Source organism: Neopelma chrysocephalum, unplaced genomic scaffold (genome assembly GCF_003984885.1).
Source record: "Neopelma chrysocephalum unplaced genomic scaffold, ASM398488v2 Primary Assembly neopelma1_45, whole genome shotgun sequence".
NCBI lineage: Eukaryota > Metazoa > Chordata > Aves > Passeriformes > Pipridae > Neopelma > Neopelma chrysocephalum.
This window is the reverse complement of record NW_020897704.1, coordinates 10866881-10890885: the sequence shown is the minus strand read 5'-3', so window position 1 is coordinate 10890885 and position 24005 is coordinate 10866881. Positions and strand designations below refer to the sequence as shown.

At 40.0% G+C, this 24005-nt stretch overlaps 1 protein-coding gene across 4 annotated transcripts in view; it reads right to left on the bottom strand.

The window, feature by feature from the left end:
• SRPK2 (SRSF protein kinase 2) overlaps positions 1 to 6385 on the bottom strand; it is a 139416-nt gene extending 133031 nt beyond the window's left edge. For 2 of the 4 annotated variants that reach the window (XM_027679373.1, XM_027679374.1), the window contains exons 1-2: positions 6243 to 6385; positions 6053 to 6137 (exon numbers count right to left, since the gene is read on the bottom strand). In XM_027679373.1, coding sequence (XP_027535174.1) covers positions 6053 to 6137; positions 6243 to 6258 — 101 coding nt within the window. In that variant the 5' untranslated portion in view covers positions 6259 to 6385. Of the gene's footprint in view, positions 1 to 6052; positions 6138 to 6242 lie in introns of those variants that run through there. The other 2 variants (XM_027679369.1, XM_027679372.1) reach the window with 2 other exon arrangements.
• Between the last annotated feature and the right edge of the window lie 17620 nt (positions 6386 to 24005).

Sequence of the window (24005 nt, the reverse complement as noted above, 5' to 3'; positions counted from 1 at the left end):
GGCTCATTTTGGCATCAAAACTGAGACCTGCAGATGGCATCAAAGTCTACAAGAAAAGTGGCATTTCAGGCATGCCCATTCCTTTAGTATTTTGCATTCCCTAGAATGCTTCTCCTCTGTCATCATTACCTTACTGTTCTTGGGTTGATGAAAGCTCTTCTCAAACATGCACCTCTACTGACTCACAGTGCGCTTGGATTTAACAGCTAACTCCAGTTTCACGGCTCCTTCCTGAGCTAGATCACCCTGTTTGGATCTAGGCTTACAGATACTGTCAGGCTTATGCAGACTATCGGATGCTTCAAGTGATCTACTGAGATGACCTTGAAAATCTAAGAGCTGCCACACTAATTTAGATCAAACACACACCTAGGCCAGTATTATATCACTGGGTGCCAGAAACGTTTGTTAGATATGACTATACAAGTGGGTCACTGTATTAGGACAAACTTACTTGACAGGACTTGGAAAATCAAATTGCACTGACAGTAGCACACTGAAAAAGTACCAGTGGTTCTAGTGTCCCGTCTTATCCTTCTTAAAGGATAGAAGCAGCACTTCCATTGTACCCATCTCCAGGCAACTACCTAAGAACCTCCTCTATAATGGTTTTGTACAAACATATACTTCTCAGTCTGTGATGAAGGAGTAACATCACATACAGGTGATCACCAACAGGAAGGTAGCAAGCAGGAGACAAACAATTATTAAACAGAGAAATGACTGGAGTGAGAGGTGAGGTTACAGGAAACAGATCAAGGCAAAGGGAAAAAAGGTGTTCGGAAAGAGTTTTCTTTAGAAACACAAATACAAAACCAATATAATTTTAATACAGTTTGAAAAGTAGTAAACAATTGATTTTAATATCAGAATTTAAGGCACAGATACTACAGCTGGACAGCTCTGACCTTTATCACTGTGACAAGAACAATAGAGATATTAAATTTTTTCCTCAGGGATAGGAAAATATAATTGACCTCTAACTATGGAATTCTCCCATTTTAGAAAACTGCAAACTAAGCATTGACAATAGCTCAAGGCAACTGAAGCCCTTGATTCTTTTAAGCTCCTACATTCAAATTATTGACTTTTCATTGACTAGCTTCAGTTGAGGAAAAAACAGTGAGGCACCAATACTGTCAAGAAGCATTATTTCACCAGGGCCTATTCAGTGGTTTGCCTTTAACCAACAAGCTCAAGATAAGATTCCTTTAGCATTAACACTCAAAGAGGCTTCCCTAGCAGAACATGACTTCATTATGCAGGACATCAATATAAAAGTCAAAAGTCTGTCAGCTGCTTTACTGGACAAAAAACAGAATATGTGGTATTTAGACATACACACTGTTTAAATCATAGGATTTCCAAACATGTAGCCTAAAATAAAAGTAGTACACAGAAAATGCAAAAAAGTTACTACCTTTGCAGAGGTTCACTTGGAAATTTAGACCACCTTTTTCAGCCAAAAGACCTGTTCAGAATGTCTTCCTTTAAACACAGAAACTTTTTCTGTGGTTATCTTAGGCTCAGACACAGACTGCTGCAATTCTTTACTGTAAGATGTGCTTTATTATACTACCCTTATTTTTCCAGCCACTTCTCCCCATACCTTCTCTGCACATTTTCAGAGATCCATCCGAACACAATAGCTTCCAAAAGCACAGTTCATCCTAAAAGGCATTACTAGGTTAGAAAGGTGGACACAGGAAAAAGACTGCTACCAAAGCTCTGCCAGCTTCAAATAGCACCACCTCTCTTACAGTATGCTATAATTGTTAACAGGTTAAAAGCGGAAAATGAGAAAACAAGGATAAGGGTCTTAGAGATAAAAAAAATAAACAAGTGTTGCTAGGAAAACTAGGAAGCAAGGGCTATTACTTCAAATATATAAAACCAACAATACTTTAAAGATATGAATATTTGGAAGTGTAATGACAGGTAGAGAGACAATTTTTTGTTCCTTCAAATATTAATAAAAGACTTTTCTTTTAAACAGCCTAGTAAAACAGGGACCATTCCCAAAGTCCCCAAAGGCAATTAGAACAGAATTAGTTATTGATTACTAAAATATAGGCTAGATTACAAAGGCAAGAGTCTGGTAGAATCACAACAGAAGGAACTAGTAATAAAAGGGAACAATTATGAATACAACTGCTATATAGTTACATTTGCATTTTTAATAGACCTGTCCTGTTTTTCTGTAGAGAACTGAGATCACCTCATTTGCTTTCACTAGATATTGGCAAAACTTTGGGTTCTATCCTTCTGAACCTATCCTAGTCCTCTTCAAAAATACAAGACCACCTCAGACTGTGATTGTTTTTGGTCATTCTCATACAGAAAGCCCAAGAGGTCTACCTGTAGCCTTTGGTCAGTGAACAGAATACATTCAGGCAATAACCATGGGCAAAGGAACTATCTAATAGACGCTGAAAAAAAACCAAAAAACCAACAAAACAACTTATGAAAGAGGCTGAAAAACACTGTGGTAGAGAAATGCTAACAAACAAAAGCAGTGAATGATTTTCACACATTTCAGATTCCACAGTAATGTCATATATCTAAAACCTTGATAGCTTTACAATACTTGTGGTTCCAAGAAGTTAGTCACCTGGAAGTCCACAGCACAGAAACGTGGCACTTCTGGTGTTACCTTACACAGATACTCTTAACCACTGCAACGTAGTATCACGTGGTCTCTACCACCTGTTCTAAAGTACTGCTTAAAGACAAATCCAAAAAACAAACTCCACAAGAAAACTGAATTCTGAAAAGTCAGTCTTGGATCTGGATTTATACATTTGTATTGAAGTAAAGAATCCTCTCTCCACAGGTCCACGCATCATCATCTGGATATTTTTACATACAGAATGCTTTCTTTTAATTTTGGATAAAAATGTACTGCTAATGTGCTCAAGATGATAAATCTCTAACTAGGTATTCACTTGGTTTTTGTCATATTCACTTATAAATAAGGTCAAGCAAAAAAAGTATCCAAGATAGAAGTTTGTTTCAGTTGAAGCCAGTACTAGTCTGAATACAAAGAAGAGCCTACCATTCTGCTGAATGGAAAAGGTAGACATACCTGAGGCCCTAGTGCTTAGTGCCCCATTACCTAATGCTAAGTAAAGGACAGTAAACAGACTTGGCTATCTCTAAGCAAATTTACCTCTGAACAGACTCAGGCATCTGTCAAAAACACTACTTCACAGATCTCTCTTAATGCACATCTCCACTGTAAGGAGAAATAATTCCCAGAGGGCCTAAATTAACCATTTTTATTAATCTTTTGTTCAACTCAAAAAATATGTAAGTAGTTTGCACACACCACATTCAAGTCCATCCATTAAAACCAAAATCAAGTGCTAACTGTTATCTTAATAAAGTGGAATATTATTCTATTTCAGTAGCCTGGATGTTCGAATTCCAAGTAAGGCCATACCAAATAGTTTATTATTGCACATAATTATAGATATAGTCCTGATTTAAGACAAAGTGCTTTCTCTTCAGAATGAGACACTTAGCTTCTACTTTCTTATTTTTCCCTCCAATTACACAAAACATACAGATTCACCTCCACCAGTTCTCATCATTGACTTAGGGGGTCAACACTCAGCAGTTACAGGACCAATCTCACAGCCTTCTTTAGCAATGAAAGTCACAACAGACAAAAAGCTATTCAATTAAAGTGTATTATAATTTTTTCTTCTTCTTGTGTCATCATCTTAATACTCTTCAAACAAAGGCCTGTGAGTAAGCTACAATACAATATAACTCTCCTAGCCAATTCCAGAAGAGGAATCCTGCAGTTCCTTTGAAGCACATTGTTACTAGAAACAATGGAAGTTGCTCCATATAAAGCTATGACCTGGCAGAGAAAAGTCTTCCTAAGAATCACAGTTTAAAAAAAAAAAAAACAGCTTTGGATTCAAAAATAAGTCACAATTTTCATGTAGTGAACAAGTTCACTAGAGGGAACTTGCAGTATAGAATTTCCACCCCTCAAATCAACATTTTCACTTGCAGCTACTGTGCATTTGATGTGCATCACAGATACCATATGGCTCTAAAACACTAGTGTATGCTGTAGCAGTTGAAGTTAAAGCAAAGCTAGGAACAGCACAAAAGAGATACTTTTGCTGACATTGTCTTCTAAAATAATGTCTGGTACTGACTTTACTTTGGGGGTCTCAACTGTTTAGCCATATGCAAGGAGACTTAAAAACTTGAGTTTTGCTTTCATGAAGAAGCATAAAAAAAGAGTAGGAGGTCTCCGTAGCATAAAAGTGGTTTGAAGAGAAAACATACATGGCAGAAATGAAGTGATGGCTCTTGTCTACTGCAGCAAAACCACTTGTTTCATGAGGCAACTGAACAGTTTGGGGCATTGCATCTGGAAATGCCGACTCAGTAAGGCAAATGGCCAGCTACTGACTGTGCAGCCTGACTTAACAGTAGCCAATTTCTTCAGCAAACACAAAGAGTAGCAGTTCTGTGCTTAATAAGTGTCTGTGAAAGCAAACTTTTAACAAACTCATTCAGCAAGACATCCCAAAACAGCCCCACTAAGAAGTGTATTAAATGCTCTACTACCTAAGCAGAACAGAAGTTTATTAATAAACCTTGTGGTTAAGACTTAACTGAAAGCTACAAAAATAATTCTGAACCTAGAGTTACAATGAAATTTAACCTATTTCCATTTTCAAAGTACCAAAACAAATCCATGCAATATTACAAACTGAATTTCCAAAAGGACACAAGGGAATTAATGGCTATACATATTGCACAGCAAATTTATTTCCATTGCAACAACTTCAAATTCAAACAACTGAAAGCATAGTGCAGCCTTCACACAATGCTGGAGGAAACAGCAGTAAGGGAACAGGATGTGAACAAAAGTTAGCTATCAAAGTCTGATCACCGCTACACCAGCTCCTCATCATACGTTATCTTTACCCATCTTAAAAGGGGGAAAAAAGCCCATTCATCATAACTACAAAAAAATCCCCCCAAACACTTCACGGTCACAGATGTATTATTATTTCTTCCACTAGAAGTCATAAAGAAAAAGACCTTACCCCTCGAATCAACTGCCATATTTGCCATAGCACATAGCAACGTCTCTACCTCACCACATATATATCTATCCATCCACCACACCCTACTTTCCAGTTCTAAGGACTAGGAGAGGGAAAAGAGTGACATCAGGACATATGTTTCCCTGCCAGACCAAAGCAGGTAAATGGGATCCGCAAACAACAAAAAAAGACAAGTCTATTGGCAACTTAATGTGTCACCAATAAAGTCCCACTGAACAAGACACAGTGAAAGTAAGTGACAGAAGCATGTAATCCTACAAGGAGTAAAAATTAAATAATCCAAAACCAGAAAAAGAGTTAAGTGTGAACACTATAGAGATGGAAGAATGTTCCTTCGTAGTTCAGTGAAAATAGGTATCATGAGAATGAGAAAAACCACTGGACAGTGACAAGAACATGAAGGGCTAGCAGAAGACGAGGAGGGGAAAACAAATCACAACTTCTGTCACTGGCAATCAGACACATCTGGGAAGGGGAAATAATCTGATGGTACCGAGCAGGATGAGAAAAGGACTGCCCACAGATGGGACAATGCCACCAGAAAGAAACCTCGGAATAGAAAGGGAAAGAAGACCACGAAGATCAGAGAACTGTAGGGAGAACCCAGAGGAACATGAAGGCTGTGCAGATCCCCGACAACCCGGGGGTTCTCGGAGCCGGAATGCCCGGCGCGGGTTCCCACGGGGCACCAGTGGCCCGGCCCGAAGGATGCTGAGCCCGGCGCCCGGGCAGCGGACGGTTCTGGAGGGCCCGGCCCGGGCGGGGCTGTGTCGGGCCGGGGGAGCCGCCGCCTGTCCCGCAGGCGGCGAAAGCCCCGTGCGAGGAGCGGCGGGGCCGGGACCGCCCGCACGGGCACCGCGGGGCGGCGGGAGGGACGCGCGAGGGACGGGCAGGCAGCGCAGGGGTCCCGGGGGGAGGCTCCGTCCCGGCGGGTCAGTGATCCCCGTACTCACTTTTTGTGGGGCGCCGAGTGCTTGTCCCTCCTGCCGGCCGCCGCGGACTGCTTGGGCCGCCGCCTGCGGGCCTGCAGAGCCAGCACTGCCGGGAGAACAGAACAGCCGGGAGCCGGCGTGAGCGGCGGCGGCCGCGCAGCCCCCCCCGCTCGCTTCCCCCCCTGCCCGCCCGGCCGGCACAGCGCGGTACCTTTGCGCGAGTTCATCGCCCCGCGCCGCGCGCTGCTCGGCGGGCGCGCCTCTCCCCGGCTCGCCCGGTCCCGGTCCCGTTCCCGGCCTCGCTCCCGATCCCTTTCCCGGTGCCGTCGCCGCCAGCACCGTCCGGCAGCATCGGCACCGCCGCCGCTGCGCAGGCGCGGCGGGGCCGCGGCCGGAAAGGCGCGGGCGGGGCGGGGCGCGGCAGGTGGCGGCGGGACGGGCGCACCTGAGGGGCAGCGGGGCGGCCCCGCCGCGGGGCTGCGCGTGCTGCTGAGGGGCGGCTTTGTGGGGCTGCCGAACCGAATGGGAATGGATTTCGCCGAGTTTTGGGTTATGGTGGGAGCAGCGAAGCGGTCCGCCCTGTTGCTGTGCCACGTCGGGAGCTGTGGCGAAGGGCAGAGCAGAGAGGTGTCCGGCTGGCCCCTCGGCAGCAGCTGGGGCGAGATCGGCTTTAGCTCGTGCCGAGACCTGTGTGGGGTGAGATGCCAGAACCAATTACCCTCATGGCCAAATCCAGGGAAATTAGATTTCCCTAATTCTGATTCTCGCTAAGTTGTTTGATTATCGTGACAGACAACTCTTGGCAACTGTTTTTTTCCTGCCAGCCAACCTGACAACAACGTCTTGTTGTCCATGGTGCCAGGCACTACTCAGATTTGGCCGAGTAATGACCCATGGAACACTGCCCCTTCTTACTTCTGCTGTGCGCAGCATGGCTCGACGCTTGACAGCGTAACGATTGAAATGTAGTGCCATCTATACCTTAATGCCTGGTGCAGGTTATGATCTGGGTCATATCCAAAACTCGAGTATGAGTGTGAGGCTTGTCTGGCTTATCTTCACATGGGACTGGAATTCTAAGGCATGGTAGCGAAAGACAACAGTCATTAAATTTTGAGGCAAAACTCAAAGAATGGCAACACAAAGAATCCATAAGGATGAAAATCTAAAAGCAGCTGCAGTCAAGGCATTATGAGAGTGAAGGGAACTAGCAGTAATTGCTGGTCTTAAGTAATTGGATCATTGAGATTTCAACTAGACAGAAAATTGAATCCCTAGTTCTGGTTAGTTCATCTTAGGAGTGGGAGAGGAACAGAAGGATAAAGCTAGACAACCCAAAGAGAAGGCACCACACTGTATAATACTTTTTTTGTCTGACTAGAGAGCCTGGTGAACAGAAAACAATAGGACCATGAAGTTTCTAAACTGCAGCTCTCATGAGGCACCCCAGCTGCATTTCTAAATCAAAACATCTTCTGTGTCCTATCCTTCCTCATAAAGAACACAGGAAAAAAACATTTCCAGTATAAACTACTACCAGTAATGTGCAATGTTGGTATGTGACATTTCTCCCTTGTTGTGGTTAGTCTTCTAGTGATAGTTCAGTGTGATAGGTTAGGCAACACAACACTGTGCTGAAATTTTGAAGGCTTTCTGCTGAGAAAGTTTAGATGCATGAAAATTAATAACAGTTGAATGTTTAAAAAAGCAGATTATTTACTTATTGTTTCCTGGCTAATTTTAACTTCATTGGTTAAATTGTGTCCCCACATGAATACTTTTTCCTGTATTCATGGCAGAATAGAGAATGGCAGAGACAAGCAGCTGATGATGGAGAAGGCAGTGAGATTGCTGTTTTCTTTGTCAGGGCAGCGCTAGCTTAAAGTTACCTTGTAGCTGTGGCTCTAGAGCAGAAACCATACCAGGGTCCTACTCATGTGCAATTCTGTTTACTTCAGCAGGAGGTTTATATGTAGAACTGATTGGACAATTGGGTCTTAGAAGTACAGGGAGCTTTGCTTACATCAACAGGATTATAAAATCACCAGATCTGGAGTCAGGAAGGAATTTCCCTCATGAGCATAATGTCAGCAACATAATCAGGCAAGGGAACGGTCTGCTAGCACACAGAGAAGGAATTATGTTAGGATCAGGTGGGTGTATACTACGCACTCAGTTCTAATGGACACATATTTGGGTCTGTATTCTTCCAGGATTTTGTTGTTTTCTTCCTCTCCTACCCTGCCAAGAGTCACTCAGAGCATGCTCGTGCAGAAGTACAAAAAAATCACTGAGACTCTCTATGTGTGTAGAGAGGTCTACCATGTGCAATTAATTGACTGGAGAGTAAATTAAGGTCAGTAGAGGCTAGAAGTATTTCAGGAAAAACAAACAAACAAACAAAACAAAAACACAAAACCCAACATCTTATTTCTCAGGCTCAAGAGAATAACTCCCTGAGAACACGAATAGTACATGTAATTTTAAAAAATTACAGAAATAATTTCAGGTATGCGGTTGTTAAGAATGAATCTACCCTGTTTATTTGAATCCCCTCGTTTTGGTGAAATTCCCCATTTTTATTTAAATACATGTCTTCTTGTGTGTAGCTTCACTTTTTCAAAAAGAAATGATGAGTTAAGAGAGAGGACAGGATAAATAGCAAAAGGCAGCATTTGTAAAATCAGTGTACAACATAAAGGTGGACTGAGGCAGAATGTATGTGATTCTGTCTGTCTCTCTCTGAACGCTATATGGGAACAGGTATCTGTTTTGTTGCAATGATTTCCATAGAGCTCATTCACTCTGGAGAAGGGCACTATGAGATTCAGGTGACATGACCTACATAGAAAGGAGGCACAACAGCAGATTTAGGTGAACTTAGGTGCAAACATCAGGGGAAAAGAAGAATTAAATTTCAAGTTATGGAATGGTATTTTTACCTGTTTATAATACAGTTTGGACCAGTCACCTGATACCCCACAGATGTTTGGTTTGTTTCCTTTTGACCTAGCTTTGAAATATGCCCCTGACACAAGAACACATTAGCTTTTCAATTTGTACAGAACAAAGAGCTTCCTAGCAGCAATCCTGTAAACATGATATTGTCATCCTTCTGAGAATAATTCAAAATCCTTCCTTCAGCAGAGAGATGTTAGAAAATTTTGCCCTGATTTCTGTACCAGTTCTTTTCAGCACTGCTTTTCCCACTGTGTGGTAGCATGGTCTCTGGACTGCACTTCTCAGAAATCAGGATATGAGCCAACTCCATGCTGCTCTTGCACAGAATGGAACAAACGTGAAATAACACATAAGGCAGAGGAAGAAAAAAACACAACAAAACAATGGGTGGTGTAAAAAGGAAAAAGAAAAATGTAGTGAAAGGAAATTCCCAATTAAAGGAGAGCTCTCATTAATATGCAAGGCAGCCTTCTCATCCTCTCTCCTTTCATGTTTGTCTCTTGTTCCTTCAGTTCCCACCCCCATTCCAATTCTTTAAGTATGACACACCCCTGTAGGAATACAAACAATGAGTCTGTCCTTCACTTGTTCACTTCAAGAATTTTCTGTCTACCAATGTGGGTTTTTTCCTCCTCTAGTATGGAAACAAAGCAAAGAGGACAATTCTCAGCTTGGTTTTGAGCAACACAGACAACAAAGTTACAGATAGGAAGTATTAAGAAACAGTAACAAGCTGGGTTTGTTTGTAAGGTCAAGACTGTTGTCTCATCAGTGCTTGAGTATCACAAGTTAACATTAATAGGAGCAATGCACACGTTAAACGAGAAAAGTACACTTATCTTGATATTGCAATGAGAAAAAATAGCAGGAAGCATGAGCTGGGATTTCCAAAAAAAAAAAAAAACAAGTCAGAAATTCCTGAGTTTAGATTCCTGGCTCATTCACAGATTCATTGTGCTCTTCCTAAAGCAAAATACATGACTCACCTGACTCATTTTCTTCATCTATAAAATGTTACAGTGCATGCCAGCTGCACAGAGTTTACATTGGTACAGAACTCTTGTTTATCAAGTTAATTTGGATTACTAATAGAAGAAGACACAAAGGACAAAGCAGACCAGTTTGACACCAATTTGACATGAAATTAAAGACTCACCTATGGCCAGAAATAGCTGCATCAACCTAGATATATATTGTATGTAGTCTAAAATAGGGCATGAACTGGTATGACTTAGATCTGAAGTAGGATTAAAACAGACTGTGTCAATATTTTTATGAAAATATTTCTTCTAGTGCTGAAGTCCTCAGATTTCAGAATGACTCATTCTAGCTTCCCTCATTACTTCCAGCAGGCTCCCAGACACCCCTTCAATTAAACTTCCTCCAGTTTCCTGGGTCCTTGTCTCAAATTCCTTCATTAGCCCCCTCTCCTGGTTCCCAGCTCTTTACCCAGCTTGCTCTTCTCATCTCTATCTCCATCATCTCCTTTTTCAAATCTATCGCCTTTTTTTAATTGTTTAAATTGTATGGTTACTTCATGCTGATTAAAGGTCAGCAAGGGAAGAGAGGATCACTGAGAGATTAGCAACTGCTTTCAGTTTCCTTATCAAACTCAACACAAGCAATTATAGTTTTTCAGCAGTGATGCAGCGGTGTTTTGGACTCACTCCTACTATTTCTTTCTGAATGGCAGCTATGGAGTCTGGCCATGCATGTGAGAGATTTATCTGCTAAGCAAGCATAGAATATTTTGAGACTTAAGTATTAAACTCTCACATGTCTCCAACATGTGCAAAATGCTGTTTCACAAAGTCTCATAATTTGGCCAAATTTAAGCAGATTTTCATAGGAATTTCAATAGCATATCTTTGATATTAAGGCCTCTTTCTATGAAATCTCAGCCTCCTACTCAAAGGTAGGGAATGCCAACCACTGAGATGAGAATACATTAGAAATCAGATGTAGGGCTTACCCTGTTTCCTTTTGTCTTGACTTGGACTACACAAACAGTAATCACAATGAAAACAACAAGGGACGAACTGTGAGCTCAAGCTCAATGTAAGAGGAAGAAATGGACTCATTTTCTCTAGAAGAATAAAGCTTCTTTCTTCTCCATAACCTCCCCTGTACTTTTACTTGATATGTTTTCACAGCCTTCAGAAAAATCAGACACCAGCTGACTAGTAGGATGATGCCATGTTATGTCAGTAGTACCCCAAATGTCCTTTCTTCACACATCCTTCAGTGCGACATCGCTTCAACGCCCTCGCCAACACCTTTCTGGGAAATTAACAGCCATTACCCTGCTGCATCTCAATAAAGACCAGGGTTCCTTTACAAACTTTCAGATTACAATGCATTCTGAAACAAACTTCTGGGAGGGGAATAGCCAGTAAAGAGGCACTGGCCAAACAAGTTTGTCTGGGTATATTTCCAGAGCTGCTTCTTGACATCAGAGTAAGCTTGTCCTGTTTTGTAGGAAGCAACCATTTGATTGGCTCAGTTACACAGGCAACATGCTTTAGCAGCTACAGTTATCAGTACACTATTGTTTGCCATTAAAAACTTTGCCTCTTTTGCTTAATTAGTCTTGACTACATGCTGGATCCAAGGGACTACTGTGCTAGAGGGGCATTTCCAAGAAGTAGCTCAGGATTCTTTTTTATTATCAAAACAGCATTCTCTAAAAAGTATGAATTATTTCATTACTCAGCACGGGGTATTTCATCCCATATGATTAAAGTTTTACAAAGTTAACAGTAACTGGATATTACAAGGTGAAATGTCAGCCAGCTTCAATAGTCGTAGGCATTGCCAGCCTGGTTCATAACATATGTGAACTGGCCATTCAGTTTTATTCTATGTGGATATGAATATAACACATCTATACCATGTAAAACAGCAACATGAATTTTTCAAAAGCAGAAAATGTTAAAGGGAATTGTTAAAAATAAAAGCAGAAATGGCTTGACTTGTTAGCCAACCTTGTTAGCCTTCACAAAGAACACTCATAAATGAACCTCGTTGCTTTCAAAGAACTGAATAAAGACTGATTATCCACCTCTAGGCATGGGAAATTCCCTGTGCTCCTACTATAAGATGAGTAACATCAAATCACAGTAAAAATAGTATAAGCAGTCAGCTATGTTCATTCAAAGCACAGATAATTAATCTAATGCTATTTGGCCTTGTGCATTGTTTCTTAGAAATTAATTCCGTGGGCTTGATTTTTGGGGTTTGATTTAATCATGTTTTACGCCCACTTTGTCATTCATTGTAGTAACACAAATGACTGTGGTAGGAAATAATCACATGCTTTTGCCTTCAGAGCTGCAAACTATTATCATAAACATTAAGAATGTAAATATTGTCACCAAAGAGTATGTCTTCACTACATCACTTACTCAGGCCAGGCCTTTAAAATCACTACACTGTTAAACTGCATTCACACAATACGTCCGTCTATTTGCAGTAACTTCTAAGTCAGCAAGATTTTTACCCATCTTACAGAACACTCAGTGCCTTACTAGCTGGGCTGCCCTGGTACAGAGAAGGATTAACCACAAAACTAAAGGACTATGGCTATTTCAGTTTCCAGTGAGGAAGAAATCCAGTGTAGGAAAATTATTTCTTCTTTGTTCAGATACCTGACTTTAACATGTCTTGAAAATAAGGGCTTTTATTCCCTTCAAACACTAGTTACAATAGGCATGTAAGTCCATTTCCTAAAATCTCCTCTTCTGTCCTAAATTATGCATTATTCCTAAAGTAAGAACACAATTTTTAGAAAACAGAAAAAGAAGCAGAATGACAAGAACCTGATTAGTTGATGGTAGGATACATCCAAATTTACTTGCTTATCAATATGCTTGGCACTATTTGCATTCACTGGAACAATGCTCTGGACCGTTTATATGAGGACAGAAGCAAGAAATGATACTGTGAACTCAGTACCCTCACAGCATGCCTCTTATCACTGAAAATCCAGGAGAACACTGTGCCTTTTCTGTCTCTTCCTTTAATTTAGTTGAAATCCATGTGGAAATGTGATGATGTACTGATTTACCTAAGACTGTTCTGGTTATAACATCAGTGGTTGGTCTTGATGATCTTAAAAGTCTTTTCCAATTCTAGGACTCCATGATCTTGTCTGCCCTGTTAAAAATTTTGAAGAAGGCTCCCTGTCCTTTCTCTCCCCCAAAATAATACATGGTTCAAAGTCAAGAATTCTGTTACAAATTAAAGTACTGCATGAAATAGTACTGGAAATACTGCAAATAACAAAATATGCAAATATCTTATTTGCAGTGAAATTAATCTGAGTCGTAATGCAAGTCTGCATTGCCAGCATATTATTCTCTGTTCTCTAGAGCCAGCCTGGTCTTCAGGTAAAAGAATTACATCTGTCCAGATGGTCTTCCATTTCAGGAGTTAAAATTATTTGTTGTTACCTTTTAAAATCTGGAATTGCTTGGACAGCTGAAGAACCTGATTATGTGAAATATGTGTCCCCTGTATATCACATATAACCTGCTAAAATTGTGGGTGCTGCAGCTTATTGGACATGAGGGGAGAGAGCAACTCAAGAAACTGCGCTTGATTTTGTAATGTGTATTCTAACTTTCCAGCTGTTCTTTAAATTACTGGCAACCACTTCTTCCCAGCTTCTTTTTCAGTAGAACTCAAGAGGCACATTTGGCACTGTGGTGTCCAAGGCTTATTTGCAGCAGGTTATTCTTGAATCTTTGTTGTTTTGGTTTTATTGTTTGGTTTTTTTTAATTGTTGTTGGATCAGGGTCCTTTTCACCAAATGTGTATCTGATTTGGCCCACAGAGAGAAGAAAGGAAAAAAGGGTGACCCTGTAACACTTCGTATCACTCTAAGCTTTAAATTAATATTTTATGTGCTTACTGTGCTTTCATTTCATCTCTTTTTTCTGCACAGAAACAGTTGCTGCCAGGCTACAGAGCCTATAGTATTTCATATTAATGCATTCTTACAGAGAGATTGTGATGGTTAGGGGAGGCCCTTGCTGAGGGACTGGGGCTGTCAGATAAAAGGGATGTTTACCAGTTATGGTTTCAAACAGCAGTGCCCTGAGAATATATTAATCAGTTGGAGGTCCCAGATTGGAAGAAGAAACAACTTTTCCCAGTATCTGGTAGAAGACTATTATAGCCTGGTGGGCCATTAGCAAAGCACTGCATGGAGAGAGACAGTAAGCTGTAAAACAGATACAGGGAGTTCTCTCCAACACTTTCACTGACCACTGTGATTTTCTCATATTTCAGTCATTTGTAAGACTCATCAAGCAGGAATAGGGAAAACACACAATTGAACATTAAAAGGATCCTGAATTATGATGCTAAGGCTAGCTAAAAAATAAATCTGATTCTTACTTTTTTGGCTGGAAAGCATCCTGTGAACTAAAAGTGACAAGAGACCAGACCAAACATTGCAAACACAAAATTATTTCCTCACTTAGTACATGTGGGACTTACCACGAACACTCCCTGGAACACTGCTTTAATGCTTAGCACCTGTGTGACACAGAGTTCAGTAGGTGGAGACAAAAAGGTAGGCACTTGGTTCTCGCTAAGCATCAGCTTTGAGTAAGTTTAATAGTTACCAGTTAAACCATGCCTACAGAAAATCATTACATTGCATAGGTAAATTTTCAACAGTTGGAATTTTTGTTGGACTGTATATGCACATACCCAATAGAATAAGGGTCCTGAGCAGGAAAAGGAGACAGGAGATGATACAACTCCTGTCCTTGACCAAAGGAAGAGTCATACTATGCCATCTGCTGTCCTCCACACTAATTAATGCCTGCATTAATAGGTTATAGTGTGGTGATGATGTAATTCTATCCATAACAAAGAACAAACTTTTTATCCAGTAGCTTTGTCATCAATTCTGTTTCTAAGAGAGACTGTAAATTCACCATCTCTGTCCATTTTGTTGTTTTTGAGGCCTGTTCCATATCTTGGTTACCACTTCTGTACCTCTGCTGCAGGAATTTCTTACAGTACAGCCCTTTTTGGCCCAACCTCAAATCTGAGACAAACTCTTCTGCCTCAAAAGCTGTTCAATGTGAATGAACAAATAGATGTACTTTATTTTCTTTTTCTGGCATTGACTTACTCCCTGCTTCATTCTTTCATTCTCAAACTTACAAAAAGTGTTTATCTGTAAGAGTTTGCCATCCAGAATTTTCTTCTTTGCTGTGCTCACCCCAGAGGACCACTAGAAGGTTGTGCAAGTCTCCAGCTAGCTCACAGCATGCTGGAACACAGCTGTCCCAGAGAGTCTCTTTTTGCATTGTTTAAATGAAATAGCTCTACAGAAATAGAGAAAGTCACATGAAAACAGAGACTTAAACTGCTGTATGGTCCCTCATACTCAAGAGATAAATGGCAAATTAGTAAGCAGACAGATGAAAATAGAAGTTGTCCTGAATTGTGCAGGGCCACAAAATAGCATCACAGTGCACATGCTGTAATTCAGATTCACACAGCAAAATAGGTGAGATGGATACCAAATTACTTTAATTTATCCACTTCACTATGCAGGGGACTTCAAGTACATTTCCTAATATGACTTTTTCAGGAACAGATTGCAAGGTATAAAAGTATAAGCCATGCTTCCTCTCCTGTCCTATTTTTGGACATCAGTGGCCTTGTGTAACTCTTAACTTTTCCTCTCTCTGAAAAGAAATGGTTCAGAGTTTCATCACAGTAATTTTAGTTTTTTGTTGTCAGGAACCCACATGCTTTCCTGAATTTTTAAATGCTCACTGCAGACAAAGGTCTAAATGCAACTTGAATAAACAGTTCAGAGTTAGTGCTAAATGAGCTAGTTTGGGTACTATAGGAGCAGCCGATTATTGGTGATCTGTGGTTACTCTGCACTAAATTAGTGAATTAATGAATAAGTAACCTATAAAATTGTCAGGCTACACTGCTGGATAAATGCAAACCAATGAGTTATATTAGCTTAAATTTGTTAATACAATCTGTAGTTACTCAGGATCTGCAGAGCTGAGAACCATATCTGTGATCTTAGACCCTAAATTACACTCTGCCGTGTAGCAATACATTACAGTCTTGTTGGCCAGTAGATGATTGAGTCGATCTGAAATCCAGGACCCAGAATCCCCAGCTATTTCTCAGGCTTACATTAAAATAAAATCCAGCCAGGCTTGACCTTCTCCACCACCTGGTGTTGATGGGTGGAATAAGAATTGGGCATGAGGCCAGAAAGCAGCTGTACTGTGCTCTGTGGAGGAACTAAGGAACCAGGGTTTGGGTATGTTGTGCAGCACAACACTTTGCAGTTTAGACTGGACTTGAGAAAGTTTAGACTGCTTTAGATTAGTTTGTTGAATACTGTGCATATAAAACCCTTTTTTCCTCCCAGAATTTAATCACTGATTAATCATGCTTCCCCAGCAGATAGTGCATAGATTAAAAAAAAAAGTGCATAAATATTTCAGATTCTTTCCCTGTTTTTCTTAGAGTATTATATAATTAGTTTCCTGTTTCTTAAGAGTTACATATGGGAGGGGGCTTTCTAGACTTGACCTCTGATAAAGGAATAATTCCTGTTTGTATATAGCAACAATTCACCCCATATATTTCAGTACTTGTACTTTAAAACATCTCTATTTTTACTACATTAATATTTTAAGGAAGGTTTGATTTAATTAATGATGTCTTGGTACTCTAACTCTCAACTTCTGTTTGCAATATCTGAAAGCTGCGAAAAAGCTATCTCAAAATTTTCATGTTGTTGTCATGCTGCATTTATGTTTCTTTCCTAAGCAATAAAACAAAGACATCTATTAATAGAGAGCAGACAGTTAACCACAGACACATTTTTTTATCCAAGTAGTATTTAATTTAATTGGAAAGTCATCCTTTTGCAGGGATAGAAGTATGGAATCCAAACAGAGATATATGTCAAATTGCTCTCCCCAGCATAAGTACTACAGCTCACAACACAGTCATTTTAAAATGCCAAGAAACATTAGCAGCAGAACATTTGCAAATGTCAGAAATTTTTAGTTAAGTTCATAGAGTTTTAACTCCAAATAACTTATTCACATCATAACTCATTTAACCTCTTTTTTAAGTTCCTTTTTTTTCTGAAGTGGAAAATTATTTATTTTCACTGAGTGCTGAGTGCAAGAAATCTCATACTCTATACTAATTAAAATATCTACGTGAAACATTCCTAAAGCTACTTTAATTGCTATTTACTCCTGTTTTAATTTTAATAGGATTTCTATCAATATTTCTTAGCATATTCTCAAAGAAAACAAGATTTGTATGAAGGGTTGGTCCCCATCTGATATATTTTTAATTAATTGTCCGATTTCAAATGAAGCTGGCAGCAGGTTAGTCTTCCAGTTTTGAAGTCTCAAAGTTACTATGAGGATACTAGGGATAGACACTACTAATGTGTCCCTTGACAGCAAAGGAAGGAGAACTCAGGAGGCTTCTACTCTATTCGGTAGGAGTTGCTGCATCCTTATCAATGGGTCAACCCATTCTCCTACCATGGTCCAGGCAACAAGCTGGAAAAGGGCAAACAGAGGGCAAAGGTGGCATCTAGAATAATGTACAAATACTGGAATAACATGGTGACAGAAAGGCATCTGAGATACAGAAGGCAGCTGATGGTATTGGAAGGAAGTACGAGAAGCAAAGAGAAACAATAGTTTTATTGCATCATGGGCGGAGGAGTACGGAACACTGAACATAAATTTGTCAAAAAATGACCTACATTGGTTTTATTACTCATGAAACACAGTAGTGGTTTCATAGGTCAGCACCTTCTTAGTAGTTTTTAATGGAACCTATCTGCCGATAAATAATTTTCAGCTAATGAACATATCACTTGATTTATAAGTAAGAGAGATTTTTAAATGGACATTGAACCTTATGCCTTGATTCTGATTGAGAGATGCAAGAAAAATTGCAAGGTTATGATTTTAAGATAATACTCTGTCATTTGCACTGAGTTCAGGCCTTCTAATTTATTCTCTTGTGGACTAGGTGAACTGCACTCTTCCCAATGTCCAAAGTCTGTTCACATTTTTACCAGTGTGTCCAAATATACTTGAAGTCAGATAAATACAGATCTTTTGTGAGTATTCTTAGCTCAGAAAGTACCCCTGTCTCTATGTCACTTATGTGAATCATCCAGTCTTAAAACGGCAAATCAGAATTTGGCATCTTGTTCTTTAAAGCAAATCATGGATTTGTTAGTTTGACTTGCAACTTTGCAAGGCACATCATTTCAACTGCAGCCAGGCAGTGACTCAAGCTGCTTTGTCGAGTGTGTGTTTACATGGCACATCTTGCTGAGAAAAACAGAGCATGCCTTTATCAATACGCTGTTATTGAGCAGGGGCGTATCCAAGCTACTTGCCCTTGTAATTTTTGCAGTTTCTGTAAAAGTTATGAAAAATCCTGAACCTAAATTCTTTGAACTTGGGTACAGCACTGTGAGCTGGTTACCCTGAACTGCCTGGAGCTGATTCAGTTTTCCTCAATCTACCTGGAGGAAAACCCTTCTAAAAATCTGTCTGCAGTGTATTGCAGGGCATTTTTTCTCAGTATCAGATCAATGGCAAATAATGTGTGCTGCCAGAGGATGCAGCTGCTGTTCACACACTATGCAAATGCATTTTGCAGAAATATACACTTACTATGGATTTTTTTTAAGAGATCTCTTCTGATTGTACTCGAGTGAGTATGTGATTGAACAGCTGTGTAGGGGGATGCTTCAAAATGCATTACGAAGCTTTGGTGATTTATTAGACTTTATGGTTGTCAGCAAGAAGGAAAGCATTGAAAATACAATGTACTTATACAAGATTATCCATGTTGTAATTGCCACTCTATTCTCAACCATATTTATGTAACAGGAAAATTAACACCAAGAAAATGAGTGGAATTTGTAGACCAGTGATGACTAACAGTGGCACAAAAACTTAATGGACCTATGAAAGAACAGTCTGTCTACAGAGGAGTGTGTTGTCCACAGTAAAGTCTCTGTACAGAAATTGTCCGCACAGGGCTGCTGTGTGATGTTGCAGCAGTGAGGCACAGTGTTTCTGTGAATGCTGTTCACCTATCTTGGCTTTCATGAGTTTAAAATGGGACTTTCATACTACTCATGGAGAGAGTTTTTCACACTTTCTCAGTTTGCAAAGGGTAGTTCCAGACCATATTCTAGGGAGGTGTGTAGAGCCAAGTAGCTGCTGATTAATGCCTTCTGTTTTGTGCCTGGAGAATTTTATGGATTACAGTGAATAAAAGGCTAATTTGTCTCCTAAAGCATATATTGATATAAATGTGATCACTTTTCTGCACTACCTAACTTGGGTTAATGGAGTGTTGCTTCAATGTATTGTGTTTCTGGCATGTTCTGACTGTATCATAATGTCTTTGTGTGGCCTGAACTTCCTATTCATTACAAATGGGTGAACAGCAGTAAGCACATCAACAAACAGATATTTCTTAAGCTGTCAAAGCCTGAATAACCTAAAGAGGAGTGCAGTCAGACCTGCCAACTGTAAACATAAACACCATTCTAAAGTGCAGAATGGCTTACAAATAAAATAAAACTGGAAAGTTAGGTTGACCTGCAACTCAGCTGTAGTTTATGAAAACATTAATACACAAAAGAGCGAAGGCAGCACCAGTGCCTGGTACCAACTACTTGCTTTTCTGCTCTTTTCTTTTTTCTCTTCCTGCTGCTTTCATGCACAGTGCAACACACTACAGGCATACAAAAGGAAAGGGCTGCAGGGTTCCCTGGATTGTGCGAGTCAACTCTCTTCATGTTTGACTGCTAACTGCCATGCATAGAAATTAGAGGGAGACTTGAATAGATTTTAATGTCTTACTAAGAAGTTGAAGCAGTAGCAGAGCAAGAAGTAGGTGTTCATTGCTCCCTGCAGAGGCCCAAAATGTACAGCTACTGTCCATGTGACTTTGGCCCTTCCCTTTAGCTTCTGTTTGTAAGAAATGATTCTGAAATTCTTGGGTCTGTACACACTTATACCCAAATTTGAAAAGATAATGTCATTTTCTTAGTTAACTTTTTTTTCAGAATCTCCATTCTTGCAAACTGCTTTGTCTGTTCCAGAAGTAGTTCAGAATTCTCTGATGATCTTTGGACATAATATTACATGCCACACATGTCCATTTGGTCTTCTGTAGCAGCATGTACTGAGGATAAATAGGGAAATGCCCAGGCTCTCCAACCTGGAGCCTCAGACTGCAATGTCAACCTGGTAAATTTTTTGTGTATATGTGGTAGAAACAGAGCACCCCTGCACTTTCTATTTCTACAGAATAAGGCCATCAATCACAACTGTATCATGTTAGGATTTTTACCCGGAGCCACACTCACAGGCAGCAGGCAAATATTGACCAACAACAGAAAAGATTCACAGTATATTAAGATGCTAATTTAGATGTTACTTTAAAGAAAGGTTTTTATTCTAGGAAAAAGCAGTATGACTGTCAGTGAAACAGTTATCAGGGAATAGAAAGTAAGGAGCTGAGTTTATTAGTCAAGTCTGTCTGTCTTTCATAGCAATTGATCAAAAACACGCATGTGTTGGAAGCCCTAGAAAGATGAAAAGGTGTCTTTTCAGTCTTGGAAGAGGAGACTGTCCTTTGAAGGACACAATGGTGCTTTTCAGAAGAGCAGTGACTGTGCAACATGTCTGTCAATGGAAGGCTCTGTTCAGAGCAAACCTTGCTCAACTGCTTCCTGATTGACTAAAACTATTGTTGCATAAAATATCTGTAAATATCACCTCTTTGATATGAGTAAAAATCAGGGGAAAAAACAGATAAATTGCTTAAGCAACCACTCTTTGTGGGTTTCTTCCAACTCAGAATACTCTATGATTCTGTGACTTTTGGAAAGGTGTCTGTTGAACCAGACTCCTCCCTCACCACAAGTTGAGAGGAGGAAAGAAAACTATCTGGACTTCAGCATTGAGGGCTTGCTTGTCTGACTTAGCTCAGCTCAAACCGTGACTGGCCAATGGGACTTCAGCCAAAAACACTTCACCTCTCATTCTCTCCCTCTGTTTTCTCTCTTCTCTTCCAACATGCAGTTTCCACAGAAACAGAGTAGCACAAATAGCACAGGTTTTGGGTGCCTTTCTGTAGAATTAATTTTTTTTTAACAAAAGTCTGCATATAACATTTCATTTTGATGAAAAGCTTTATTAGATTCAGAGGCTATCTGGATACTAAAAATTATATTTAGGATTCTCTCTCAACATTTTAAACCTTGTGTAGTAACTCCATGGATCATCTGACAATCTGGTAGCAGAAATACAGATCTAATATTCTATTCTTTCACTTGGTTTGGGGCTTTTTCAGAATACTTCCCCCCCTAATATTCATCAGCAACATTGGCAAGTGTCTGACAGAAGAAACAGAATCAGGCAAACCACTGTGTCAGCCCACTATATGGCTTTCACTGTGCCCCACAGCCAAGCTTAGACTTAAAGCAGAATGCTCCCTAACACTGCAGTTATTTCGTAGTGATAAGGTAATTCCGTACCCTGAAAAATACAGTCAAGGTGGCTACTCTCAGAACATACTCCATGTTCTCAGCTGACCACCAAGCAGGTACTGGAGAGGATTCAGGATTCTGCTCCTCATCCTCACCTGCACAGGAGAAACTTATTTGTGTGCTCCCAGTACTGATGCCCTGGCCCAGTGAACGCTCAGCTAAACTGCTGTGAAATGACACACTGTGGTGGAATACGTTCCTATTACCTATTTCCTATTTGAAATCATAAATGTTTTTTGTACTGCTTCTAGAGAGTAGCCTGAAGTCTGTTATGCTCTTTTTGTCAAGTAGCCAGGAGGACCGTGAGATTACTTTTGCCAGTGCTAATCAGTTTGAACAACTCCCTGTGTGAATGAAGGATCAACGGTATCTCCAGGCAGCAGGAAAGAGATGGGTGATAGAAAGATGGAGGATTATCTATATTCTGGATTTTATTGTCTGTGAACTACATGCAGAATTAGGCATGTAAAGAAGGAATACTACAGTGTGGCTATACCCTAGATGTTAACTAAACTCAGGAACCAGGATTTTCTGTATGGATGATGGGGAATGAGATTTTAAAGTCATTCACAGCTATGAGTAAAAAATACACCAGGTATTGCCATAATCCATTTCAGTTTCATGTCTGTGACCCTTTCACATGAACGCTGCGACTTCTGAAGTGTTTTCAGTGGCCAGATCCAGTTGTACTGAGGACAACAGGCATTTTACCAGGAGCTTAATAGGGGACAAAATTTCACGCCAATAACAGTGATCCAATGCAGCCAAAATAATTCTTGGAAAAGCCAATGTGACAGCAGGTATAGGCAAGGTGAGGAGGCATATTAACAGCACACTCTTCTATCCCACAGGCCAGCACTCAAGCAGCATGAGCTGTCAGGATAGCTCATCTTCTCCCTTCACCTCTGTAGCCTCCTTCTTTTCCTCCCAAATATGAGGCAGCAGCTTTACTGCAGGAGAAGGTCCCCCTCGGCATGACTTGCCATCCTGCCTCTCTTGTGGCCCTGAGAGCAGTGGGAGCAACCAGCTCACACTCAAGGTTCTGTCCTGTCCCAGCTGTTCTCCTCCTCCCATGCACAAACACACAGAAAGGTCTTTTACCCCTTGGAGGTTAAAGGCTTTATGAGATAATTGTGAATGGGGGCAGAAACATATCATTGTTCCCCCAGCTCAGATTCCTATTTCATGCAGCACTTGCTCTTTACTGTCTTTGCAAAAATTGAACGCTGCCACTCAGATACTTGATCTGTGGGCGATAACATCCTGTTTTGTCTACACTGCTGCAAAGCTTTACAACATCCCTGAATCAAATATCTAACAGCAAAACAAAGGTAAAAAAAGTGAATATATTTCAGTTACCTCCCAATACTATGGTTAAGGTTTACTTAATCTTCTATAGTCACATACATTCTTAATTTAAAATTGCCCTATAGAGCACAGTACCTGATGATTTGTTTCCAACTACCTTTGTATCATTAATTTTTTACAGAGACAGATTTAGTAAAAAAAAACCCGTCTGCCTAAAATTCTCCTTTTCTGTCTAGGTAAGATGCTTTTCCACCTTTCTTCTATTGTTAACTAATTAACCAAGAGATTTAGAGATGAATTTAAAGAATAAGCATAATTTCATTTGAAAAAAGAATGGGTGAAGGGAAAAGAGGAAGAATCAACTTAGAGGTGATGGCCTATTAAAGTGCTATAAAGTTTGATAATTTGTGTTCTCTGAAAACCTTTTTTTGTAATTATTTTGGAAATCTGCATTATTTGGTTTGGTACTGTTTTCAACGTTCTTCAAAGAACCTTCTCACTGAAATTACCTTGTGCACTAAATTCTGTATTTTCAAAAAAAAACCCTGTTTCATAATATTGTATTTTTAAATTTTGCATAGTAATGAATTATCACCTCCACTTTTTGCTTCATGCAAGGCTTCAAAACAAGCACTAGAAATGCAAACAACCTACATATGAAAAATACATTAGGCTTTTAATAGTTCTTTCATTTTAATTCTCTATGGTGCTATTAGTGACAGGTAAAAATCAGACTAGTTAAGTGCAGCTGAGGCAAAGGGGTGTAAAATTACAATTTATCTGCCTGATTGTCTGTGCTCCTGGGAGTCATAACACTGAAGAAGAGTGAGTGCAGTTATTGCTGCTCTATTTTATTAGTTTTTTTCTATGGACTGGGAACAGGTCAACTTTGTACCTTTGGGTTTTTAACGAGCATCTTTGGAGGAGACTGACTCAACATGCTTCTCGCTTGTGTTCTCTTCCTTGCCAGATTTATGCTTCCATCTGCCAAGATGTGCTATCTTGATTTTCCCTTCTGGGGAACCTGAGAGTAGGAAGACATTATAAACTTATTACAGACTATAACTATGGTCAGTCATATTTTTTTTT